The sequence below is a fragment of the Uloborus diversus genome, chromosome 1, assembly GCF_026930045.1.
Source record: "Uloborus diversus isolate 005 chromosome 1, Udiv.v.3.1, whole genome shotgun sequence".
Taxonomy (NCBI): Eukaryota; Metazoa; Arthropoda; class Arachnida; order Araneae; family Uloboridae; genus Uloborus; species Uloborus diversus.
In genome coordinates this window covers 105,714,631-105,726,981 of record NC_072731.1, presented here as the reverse complement: position 1 = coordinate 105,726,981, position 12,351 = coordinate 105,714,631, and the positions used below count along the sequence as shown (strand labels likewise).

At 31.6% G+C, this 12,351-nt stretch overlaps 1 protein-coding gene across 1 annotated transcript in view; it reads left to right on the top strand.

Annotated features, from left to right (window-relative positions):
* The window catches only part of LOC129234193 (AT-rich interactive domain-containing protein 2-like), a 35,436-nt gene extending 27,322 nt beyond the window's left edge, over nucleotides 1–8,114 (top strand). Inside the window, exon 4 of the mRNA XM_054868112.1 lies at nucleotides 4,023–8,114. Within this exon, the coding sequence (XP_054724087.1) occupies nucleotides 4,131–8,024 (3,894 nt within the window). The 5' untranslated portion in view covers nucleotides 4,023–4,130 and the 3' untranslated portion in view covers nucleotides 8,025–8,114. The remainder of the gene's footprint in view (nucleotides 1–4,022) is intronic.
* The last annotated feature ends 4,237 nt before the right edge of the window (nucleotides 8,115–12,351 follow it).

The following is a 12,351-nucleotide window of genomic DNA, read 5'->3' as shown; positions in this document are numbered from 1 at the left end:
ACTAATTTCAGTTCCATTCATAACGCAAAGGAATATTATTAAATGTACAATATTTAAGTGCAAGGAAATAGCTCAATTTTTAAAATGGTTTTTGCAAATAAGTTTTACATGATTTTTTAACAAAAATCATTTTTTAAATCTTAGATTAAAGAACAAGAAATTGATGATTAAACACTTATATTATAAAACTTGTGCTATTCTTTTTTTAGTTTACGCTTTTAATATACATTCTGTAACTAAAAAAAATTGTAATTTATTGCATTTAAGTCAATTATTGCACTATATTTTGAACACTTTCTTTTGCACACATGCATAAATGTTAAAAAATTTAGTTTATGCAAAAAAAAACTCCTGCATACAAATTGAAATTTTTGATGAAGAATTTAATAATTTCTACTTAACTAGATTAAAATCAGCTGCATAAATAAGTTACATATATATATATATATATATATATATATATATATATATATACCTACACTGAATGTTCACATTGAATAAATATATTAAATAGTCAATAAAATAATTTTAACACTTTGTTCTGTTTTTGATATTTTCTCACAAAATAGTTTTGGACATTTTCGGACACAAGTGTTTTGAACAGGATGGTAAAAACCTTGCCAACCCTGCTTTCATTTGCACACATGCATAAACATAAGGAAATTTTGTTCCTATTATCAAAAATAAATAAACTTATGTATAAAAATTGAAATTTTTATCAGGAATTCAACTCCTATGCAACTAGATTAAAATCAGCTGCATAAGTAAGTTGAATGTTCTCATTGAATAAATGTTCAATATAAAACATTACTTTGATGCATTTTATTCTGTTTTTTGATGTTTTCTGACACAATACTATTTTTCTTAAAATATAGTTTTGGACACTTTCGGACAGTTTTGGTCGCTAGGGTTTTGGACAGGATGGTAAAAACCAGGGTTTTTACCATGGTTTTTACCGTAGTGTCCAAAACCTTGCCAACCCTGCTCTCTGCCATTGGCCCGCGCCATAGCAGTCTAGCAGTTGGTGGTGGACATGCGCAGAAGGTATTTTTTTTCTTCCTAGTTTGAGCGGGCTCTGTCTAACGCTGCTTGTTTACGTCAGCAATTCTGAAGTTATGATACGCAGCATATTGTTTTATCTGCGAGTACGACTAAAGTTTATAATGAGCTGCAATGATCTTTTCATATTTTATATTACTTCTTTAAATTAATTAATGAAATCGTATTCTTCTAAACAATTTTGTTCTGTAAATTTAGTTCATTAGACAATTTTAAATTTAACAAGTTTTTTTTTTATAAAATTATCGCTATCTTTTAGTATTTTGGTAGTGATCTTTAAAGACTTTCAATGCGCTTCTTTCTTTCAAAATAAAAGTAATCCGATTTTTAAAAAAAATCTGCACATCAGAGAAGTTTCTCAGCATTGCTCAAAATTTAACTGTATGACAGGGTGCCCACAGGGGGGGATGCGCCATCAAACTAGTGCAGAACTTTTCTTTTAAAACAATAATGATAAAAATAAATAAAAAGGTAAATAAAAAAATATTCAATAAATAAATAAATAAACAAATAAAAAAGAGGGTTAAAAATAAAAAAAGCGCTAAGGCGTTCAGAAATATTGGGGGGGGGGATGCCATTGAACTTGGGAGGGGGCACCCCTGCTTTATGAGCAACAAACAGGGGAAATATGTGGAGTGAAAAGATGCATGATTTTTTTTACAGGCCAAAGTCTAAAAGCACTGTGAATTTAATGGATTGGAGAAGTGGAAGGCAATAATTGAAAAGTTTAGGTTTCATAAGTTTTTAGTTCAGATTATTTTAGCAATTAACTTTATTTTTGTGATACAGATGTCACAATTGTTAATTTAGTAGTTCTTTCACTTGATGTAAGGCAGTGTCTCCTCGCTATTGAAAAGAAGATATGCTACATTTACATTAATTCTTAATTCTTTATTAAAGTGATTTGCTTCCCTTGTGTTAGTACATTAGGGTCGTTCAAAAATACACTTAAAAACAAAAAAAGGTTTCTCCTAGAAAACAGGACACCACTCAATGTTTTTAGGCTTGTGGATAGTAATGTACTGGAAGAATTTTAGCTTCCTATTTCAACTGAAAGAGGGTGCTCAATCCCCTCCCCAAACTTCATAAGTATGTGAAGAGGGTTAAAAAAATACATTGAACTGAAAAAACAATGTTACATACTATTATAATATACATGAGTTATATGCATATACATTGCAATAAAATAATTACTTAGCTGGAAAAATTAAATGTTTCTAAATTTGTGACTTTTTCTATGCTAGGGCTAATGTTAAATTGAGGGGTCATTGAGCAACTTCTTAAAATTTGAGTAAGAAGCTAAAACTTTTACAGCACAATACTATTAGTAAGCCTAAAAAAATAAGGGGTGTCTTGAACTCGAGCTGAAAAAAAAAATTTGAAACACCCTTAGTACATATTTTTGATTATTTCAGCTTGAATAAATATAATTTGGTAACCATTGTTTGTTAAGTTTGAAAATGAGGTAAATTTTATCAAAATTTGAGATGTATATATTAATGTTGCAAAATGAAGGTGGAGATCGATAACCTGGAATTTTTCTCAAAACCACCTGGAAAGCCTGGAAATGTCTGGGAATTTCATTCTTGAACTTCCGTGGCAACCCTGTCTATTTGATTTATCGTTTGTTAATTTAATTTTACTACTTAAGAAAATTATAGATAGCTGTATACTATTTGATTTAAAAAATCTCTCTAAATTTAAAAAAGAATGGAAAATACTTTTTAAACTTTCTTAATAGTTCCCTCTTTGTGACAGTAAATTTATCATATCATTATTGACACAAATTTGAAGATTCTTTTATTCTGGGATTTCATTTTAGGGTCAATACTTTTATTCTGTATATTTAGTGATTAAAAGAATATTATTGTGTATCATAAAAAAATTTCTGGAAAAAAAAAAAAAAAAACGCATACATTTTAAGTTTTTATCCAATACAACTTTTTCCCACAAAAATAAAGAAAATTAACAAAACTATTTTACTCTTCTCATGGGGGCCCGAAAACTGAATCCTGGATTGACCCTTGATACAAAACAACAACACTAAGCATAACATGGAGCTGGTTCAAAGTTAGCCTGAAAACTTGTCTTGCATTTTGTCATTTTACTAAATATTACTAAACAAATTACTATAGATTATCACTAGAAAAATGAGAAAAATTCACCATATGCAAGGAAGAATATCTCTGATAAATGAATCTTATGTTACTTTGAAGAAGAAAGTAACATTTCAACAACTTCCAAACAGCATTCCAAAAATGCTTCCAAATAGCAATTTTAAATTTGTTTTACTTTACAATTTTCTGTGTACAGCTGTACAAACCTATTTCCTAAAATAAAAGGGTAAAAAAACTGATTTAATAACCTTGCCAGCATTGTGAAGCACTAGATCTTCAAGTTTTTTTGTTAAACATTTGAAGTGGCACAAAGTTGACCAGAATTTCTCAAAGCATGGCCCCCACTTAATTCTTATAGGCCATGATAATCGCTGAAACTCCTGGCAACAAAGAAGGCGCTACAGGGAACCCCTGTTTCCATTACGTTGCCATTGACTGATTGATGCAGGGGTGCCTATCAGCACCTCTAGCGGTCAAAATGGGCGATACCCAATCAAATTTAAACAAACTTTGATGACAGTGACATTTGCATGAGCTGCATCGGTTTATCACAGAAAAGTCGTAAATTGTCAAGCATAAGCGCCATCTAGTGCAGCCATGCTCAAAGATACTCCGAATGACAGTGTTGCCATTATGTTACAGTGGAACTATTTCCTCATTTTTAATGTCGTGGCATAGTATTAATGTCATGTCCTCAAGTTTTATTACCTTTCACAGGTTTTACTTTTGTTTTCCCATGAAATATGCTTTGAAGTATATTCAAAAGTTGTTTTAAATTATTACACCAGATTGTCTTAAGTGTTTTATGTAAATTTTAACTAATAACTTCTTTCCGTTTTCTTTCAGCTTGCTGGTTTTAGGTTTCTGAAATAACCCATACAATGCTATAATTGTATCAAAATCTTCTTTCAATCGAACAAGTTACTTTTACTGAAAACGAACAAGGAGTTGATCATGGAGAGCTTACATAAAAGTGGTCAAATTAATGATCAGCATTATAATGCATTTCTTCATGAATTAAAAATTTTCCACCAAAACAGAGGATCGCCTTTTCATCACATTCCTAAAATTAGTGGCCGTGAAATTAATTTGCTTCATTTTTACAATGTAGTTACTGAGGCTGGAGGCTTTAAAGTAATAACAGAGCAAAGAAAATGGAATGATATTGCCAGCATCCTGAAATTTCCGAGAGGTTGTGTGAATATTTCTCTGAGCCTTCGAAAGATCTACATTCGTTATTTGAAACATTATGAAAAAATACATTTTCTGAGAATACAGAAAAGTGATAATGTAAAAGCAGGATCTCAAACCAAGAAATTAAAAATTTGTCAAAATGTGCCAATGGTTTATGATATTGCGCAGCATGATATTTCAGATGCTTGTCGTTCGAGTTTTGGTCTTAATGAAACCTTTGTTTCCCCTAATCATTACATTAAATTATGCATGTCTCTGCTTTGTGGGCTGCCAAATGAGCAAGAATTAGCTTTAAATATCTGCATTTTGCTGTCCAGCAAAGAGAATTTTAATTTTGATTTAAGTCAGTCACCGAAATTGATTGATTTTCTTATTGCCCAATCAGGAATTTGGAACTCAGATGATGCTGCATTGAAGACACTGTACTTGGAAAGTTGGAGGGATGTCAAAGGTCGAAATATGGCATGGTTCTGGAGAAGTGTTCTTAATATTAGAAATGATCAATTAGCCGAGTTTCTTGGTTCAGATCTGAATGAGCACAATTCAGATGAATCGCTTCTAAATATTAGGCAAGGCATCTGGTGTCCATCTTTTGAAGGTGAACTAGTGTTTAAAATTGCTGTCATAATATATAATTTATCATTTGAAAAAAAAAATAAGTCTGTGTTAGCTGATAATAAAATTTTATTAAGGTTTTTATTGTTATGTATTCATTCTTCATGGGGATCTTTGAAACAGACTGCATATGACACACTAGGAAATATAGCTGTTGAACTAAAAGTTTCTACTGAACAGGATATATATTCACGTGTTATACTGCAAACTGTTATCGAGGGTATAAGCTCTGCTGACCGTTTTATAGTTATAAAATCCATGGATATCTTATCTCAGCTGTGTTACTGCATAGCAAATGAAGATGTTATTACATCTCTTTTAAATGTAGAAGTATATGAACAGTTGTTACTGTACTTGACAGTACATGATATAGTACTGCTAACTCACTCTCTGGATGCTCTTTATGCTTTGTCTGATTTGGGAAAATATCCGTGCGACAAAATAGCTAGTGGACATCATTTTGTTGCAACATTAGTTAGTTTGCTGACATGTGAAGCTGATAAATTTGAGCAATCTGCATACATCAATATGAAAATTATCAAAACTCTATATCCTGTTGAATCAGACTTAAATAAGGAAGTGGCTTCAACCTCGACAAACTCATTGAAGACGGGATCTAGCACTACAGGTGGTTCTGAAAATATTACATGCAAATGGTTAACAGACAAATATGAGAAAAGCGAAAATTTTTCATGTTCGCAGGAGGAAATGTTTTCACAGTATGTCTCCTTTTGTCAGCAATCGGATATCACACAAAATGGTTTAAGTTCATTCCACACTTACATTAAAAGTGTATTTCCTGATTGTAAGTTAAAAGTGTACAGATCTAAAAGTGGTGCTAAAAGTAATCGGTATTATGGTCTTAAAAAGAAACCTTCTGCACAGTCTACTGTTTCCAAAACTTCAAATGTTTCACATTCATTTTCATCTCATCATGAGTCTGTTGTAGTTGATAACCCAATCAATGAAATGAAAGCACAAACCTTCCATCATTTTAAATCAGTGTCAGAAAATCAGAAGAATAAAGCAAATGGAGAAGGCATAAAGACGTTGGAAGAGAAAAGTGAAATCAGTTTAAGTCCTGCTCTTAGTTTGAAATCTATGCCTCCTGACCCTTATATTTGGAAGCAAAATTCAACTCCAAATACAAAAATGGTTCAGAAAAATGTTCCAGACTCCATTTCGGTTTCAAATAAAGAAAAACTACTTCCGTGCTCAATAAATAAAAGGAAAATTTCTTTTACAGCAGATACAGAGCATGTTGAAATAAATAAAACTGCAAAATATGTTGATTCTCCAGTTTCAACTCCAATCACTTTTATTTCACTGAAACAGAAACTGATATCTAAAATTTCTGAAGATGTCGCTCAAAAGTTCTATAATAAAACTAATACAAATCAATCCATTGCATCTGCTGCAAATGATTCTGCATCAGTTAACCACCATTGTTCAAGCAACGTTATTCCAACAGCAACATGTTCTGTAGTCCCACTAATTAATTGCGTACCAATTGATTCATTGAATGGTATCAAGTCACCAGTTCAAAATATCTCAAGCATCCAGGATCCTAAATTGAGAGCTGAAATTGAAAAAATTATATTAGTATCACAAAGTCCTGAATCACTATTGTCTAAATCTATAAAACCATCTAATGAAATTTCTTTTGATAAACACTATTCATTAAATAGTTCTAAGAATAACATAGTGAGCAAGCAGTTGATCTTTTCAAACATTTCATCACCTTCTGTCTTTCTAAGTTCTCCTGTTAAGCAAAATAGCAAAGAATTTTCTTCCGTTAGTGTATTGGGACTGCAGTCTGATACAATAATTTCAAAATCTCCATTGCTGTCCAGCATTCTTAATAAAGGAACTGAATTAGTTGCAAGAAGTAAATCAAATACTGGGACTGAAAATTGTTTGTCATCAAAAGATTCTAATCTGAAAATCATCTCTAATGTACAAGAATCAACATGTCTCAAAATTGTTCCAGTTTCATCTCTTAACACAACCTTTAAAATTGCATCCCATAATCTTGAAAATGCTTCTTGTCTTTCCCAAAATCCAGTTATTGCTGCGTCAGCTACTCAAAATTCTATTGCTCCAAATGCTTCATCGTGTTTAGATGTTTTACCTATTGTGCCTATTTGTATTGAAAACTGTAACAATAACGTAGCTTCAGCTGTAGCTTATGAAATAATATCAGAAAAAAATAGTACTTCCAATTTTCAGGTTCAAAATCCAGAAGATTCTGTTCAGAAAACTAGTTTTGTTTCATTGCAATCTTCTGCACAAGTATTAAACAATACATCATTAAATAGTGTTGTGTCGAATAAACAAGTAGAAAGCCAATCTGCTGCTATAAAACTTGTCCTGAATAATTTTTCTGAAGAAAAGGAATTGAGTGGCTCACGTATTTTACTGCCGTATACTAGATCTTCCAGTTCAAAGGAAATGAAACAAGTTCCTAGTACAGTGTGCGAGAACATGAAATATTCTTGCAATTGGAGGGGCTGTGGGTTAAAATTTTCTAAGATTCCTTCAATGTTCCTTCATATCAGCCAGGTTCATGTTCCAGCAAGTGATGATGACATGATTTGCTTGTGGGATGGCTGCGGTCCAATGAAACGACCAAGAATGTCATTACTCACGCATTTACAAGATTGGCACTGCAATGAGACATCTCTGAACTCTCAAAGTATTAAGAAACAACAATTGCCACTTGGAAGAAAGACTGCAGCTCATCCTCCTCCTAATGCCGTCTACTCTTCCGATGCAGCTATCATTGCCATAAGACGCCGTGCTCTTCAAGATATTGATCCAAACAAGCAGTCTGCAAGAAAGACATCATCAAATGAGAAAGAGCAGGCTTTAGAAGAGAGCATTCGTTTAACGAGTGCTTTGATTTTGCGCAATTTGGTTTCTTACAGCCCAATGGCCAGGACTTACATAAGAAGATATGAGTCGGAATTAGTTCATTTGGCCATGTGTCAAAGTGAATCATCAACTATTCTTGCTCAGTGCCTTTCATACTTAACTTAATTATTCAGTCCTAAATAAATCGGCTCCTTTTCATGTTTTTAATGACCTTTTATATTTTCTGTGCAATTTTTTAATGAATTCTCATTTTCATCTGATCAAAAAAAAAATGTATCTTGTTTTATTTGATAAATCATGGAGCATTTTATTTTTAGAATGGATGTTGTTTTCTTCATTTAAGCTGTGAAAGCTATGCATTTTGGTTAATTTTAATTCTTTATTTATCTATAGCAAATACTTTTCAGAAAACTTGTGCAAAGTAATGTATACTGACAGCTTTTAAGTATTATCAAATATGGCAGAGGCTCTCAAAGTTCAGGTAACCCCCTCCCCCCTCCCCGTTTTTTGATACAACCTTTTAATACATTTAAATCTTATTTTTTAATGTGTATTTACACATTGTTAGGGGAAGCTGCTGTACCCATGGACGGTTGTTCCTATGGACGTCGGTCGGGAAATTCCATGTATCATAGAGAGGGATCCTAATTGGGGTTCAACCTGTGTGTCACACCCTCTACAATACTCCAGAAAGTTTCAATGCCATCAAATGAACATTTAAGATTCTATCGCATTTTTCCGGTTTTAGTAGGATCTAAATAAAAAAGCATGAACAATTTCTTTTTTTTACTTCGTCGTGGATTGTATTATTCATTTTTGTTGTAGATATCATGATTCCCTATATTTTGAAGGTTTTGTTTCTGATTTTTAATGTTGTAAAACTGTGGTCCTGTTGATGTGACTGCCTTGCAAGACCAAAATGGCATACCTTTGTACCCAAGGACACACAACCATGTGTACCCACGAACAGCAATTTTTAGTCTCCTTGGGTCACACCTGAGTCTTCTTACAATGTGAAGTACCTCAAAATGGTGCCTTGTCATCAACGTCCAAAATTTGCTTTTAACAATGAATGATGAATTTGAAGTACAACTTGAAAATATAGTTTTGAAGTAACCCCCACACCTGTTGTATGACAGACCATCAATCCCACATATTTTTTATTTGATGTCGACTTTTCTAAATTTTTGTTGGTTTAATCTGAACTGAGTTTTTTTTGTAATGAGTTAGTTTTGGTTAAAGGTTTCTATTTGCATATAAATTGAAGTTCTTAAGTAAGTACATGGAGAGCCATACTATCATGAATCTAGTTATTTTTTTGTTTTAAAACATTTTAATTATTCATAACATCATTAACTCTCTTAAGACTTGTAACTTTTTTAAAGAGTTCACTGACGTTAAAATTTAAGGAAAAATTGAAAAAAAACCTTTGATTAATTTTCAAAGTTTAATTTCTGTTGGATATGTTATTTAATGTTATTTTCAATGGATGTTTGAAGTATTTCAATATAAAATAGCTTATGAAAATGCATTGAGTATAAATTAGTTCCTCAGACCTTTTTATATATTATTGTTTTATATGTCTATGGGTACAAAGGCACCTGTCCGCGGGGTGAACGGATTGCTGTACCCACGGACAAAAAAGATGGTTTTTAAGAAAAATATTTTGTGGTTGAAAGCTTTCAGATTTTTAGCTGACAAAAATTGCCAAATTAGATGATAAGTTGTAGTATCTGCCAGAAGAGTTTTCCGATCGATTATCCATTCCCAGAGACTAGTAAAAATTGAAAAGTAAATTTCGTCCGTGGGTACAGCAGCTTCCCCTATGTATATATTTTGTGCCATAACTTTTTTCTTTTTGCTAGTAATAACAAACCCTTTGGAGTTTTGAGTTTTGAACAAAACAATAATAGCCTTGTTGAAGTGAGATCATTCTTCATATGATTTGCATAGCCAGGGTGTATCACAGAGTTACCACAGTCCTTATAAAAGTTCTTAGAAGCTCATAATTTTTAATTTCTAAAAATAAGGGCCCTTTAGTTTGTGTTCAAGATCTTTAAAACTCGTTCGCAGTAGTCCTTGTTTTTAACTACTGCTAGCAATGTAACAATTTAAAAAAGCTAGCAAAAGTGGAGCTCCAGGCTAAAGAAAAAAATTCTTGGTGGGAGATGTAAAATGTATGGATCAATCTTATGAAACTCTTACTGATGAAGGGGAGAGAGAAAGATACAGGTGTATCCCTTGTATAACACGGTTTATTCGTTTTGTGTATTATCGAAACCATGTTATACAAGACTTTTTTTATGAGTGGTTTTTTTACTCATTTTTTAACCTAATAAATCACGTACCTATCAAATCATGTCAATGTGTACTGTTTTATATCGAAATCATGTTATACGAAATCTTGAAATAATGTAAATCAAGGAATGTGTATCGTGTAATATCAAAACCAATTCATAAGGTGCAGATTTTATAATACATGAAACAATAGAACATGTAAATGAAAACTGGTAACCAGAACATACAAAGACCCACTGATTTAAAAAAAAGAATTGTTATAAATGATAAAACTTAATCATTTTACATACATTAAATTAAAACTGTTATGCACAACAAGAAGAAATTTCATTCACTTTTCTTTCTGTGCTAAGAACAAAACGCTTTCGATAAGAAAAAATATCTGCGCTTTTCTATAGCAATCAAGTTTGTTTGAGCAACAAACAGCAAAACAAAATTTCAAATAAAATAAATAGAATCATTCTATTTATTTTATTTCATTTTCGACTACATTTTTTATTTATTGTTTGCCAAGTTTAGCTTATCTTTAATCCTAATGTTATTTTCTTACAATGCATAGGAAATAAAATAATATTCACCTTTTTGCTTTTAGAACACTGATGAGAAAAATTAAGTATGTATTTAAAAGTTGAAAGTTAGTGTTATACGAGGAAACCAAACGTTTAAGCCCAATACAGACAATCTTTCATCAAAGTTTTATAAAAACAAAGTAAAACTTATTACAGTTGTTATCATACATTTTTTAACAGTGTGTTGTACAAAAATTGAATTATTTCTTTTAAAATTCATGTTACATCAAAACCGTGTAGTTATAAATTAAAAGTTTTGTACTGTGTAATATCAAAATCGATTTATACTAATCACTAATTTGGTTGGTTGTAGAAGTACCATGTTATACGAGGGACGCCTGTATATCTCTTGCTCTCAAATAAACTTCGCTAAAAAAACAAATAGCAGAAAGAAGTTTTTAACTTAAATCCTTAGAAGGAAATATTAGTGAAAACCATGAGGAATTAAGTTAGTAACTGAACCCCTAGCATCCCAGTTCAATAAAATTTACTCGTGAGATTTTAATCCTTTATGATGACCTTAATATGATTTACTTTGATTTTTATTTTCATGATTACAGTTGAAATGATTTTTTATTTTCAACTTGATTTTATTTATTATTAGTAGTTACTTCTGAAAAAGTACTAAATTTAAAACATATGTTTTTTTTTTTTTTTAATAGTAGTAGTAGCTCATTTAAGAATGAATTTTCTACTTAAAAGAAAACTAGATAAACAAAATTTGAAAAAAAAAATAAATAAATAACTGCTCAAAATTGCTAACGTGAAAAAATTTTTAATATTTTGGATAGCATCCTCTATACTTTTGAATATAATTTTTAAAGTTGACGCAAAAACGAAAAGAAAAATTATGTGCAACCATACTTTATTCTCATTTTTCCGAAAAATCACTGAAATTTAATAGCAAAACATTAATGCCCTTACACAAATAATTTATCAATGCATAAATAATGTATGTGAGTTGGTATTAAAGCACCTGGGTACATTTGAATTTATATTTAACTAGATGCCTGCGGTGACCAGCTGGTTTGCCTTTTTTCGCCATTCGCCTTTTTACGCCATAATTTCCGCCTTCGGGGGCTGCTTAGATAAATTTGGCGATGGTATTAATCAATCTGCTCTCTTCTCTCTATATATCAATATTGTTATCATTCCCCTTTTTACACCAAGGTTGCCGCCTTCGGCAACTGCTTAAATAAATTTTTTGGCGGTATCAATCAATCTATATCTATCAATATATCAATATTAATTTGAATAAAATATTTTCTAAATCTACCTCCAGTTCCGTCATTTTGAATATTTTTATAGGAGGGGGTGGGGGACATAAAGGGCTCTTCATGCAAATTGTGTCGTAAAATAACAAAAAGCACTTCCACTTTTATGTGAAAGCATTGTTTTTTCAAAGTCATGGTGTGTGTGGGGGGGGGGGGGGGGACGGGGGAGACTATTGAACCCGTGTTGAAGTTCCTTAAATGACGGGCATGTCTATTTCGTATTGTCCATCTACCATATCGACCTCTAAATTTGTCTATCTATCTATACGATGTATGCATATCTACCTCAGAAAGTAAGTAACAATCTTTTTTTTATGTTTTTAATTCAAAAACATTTTTTGCCCACTCAAC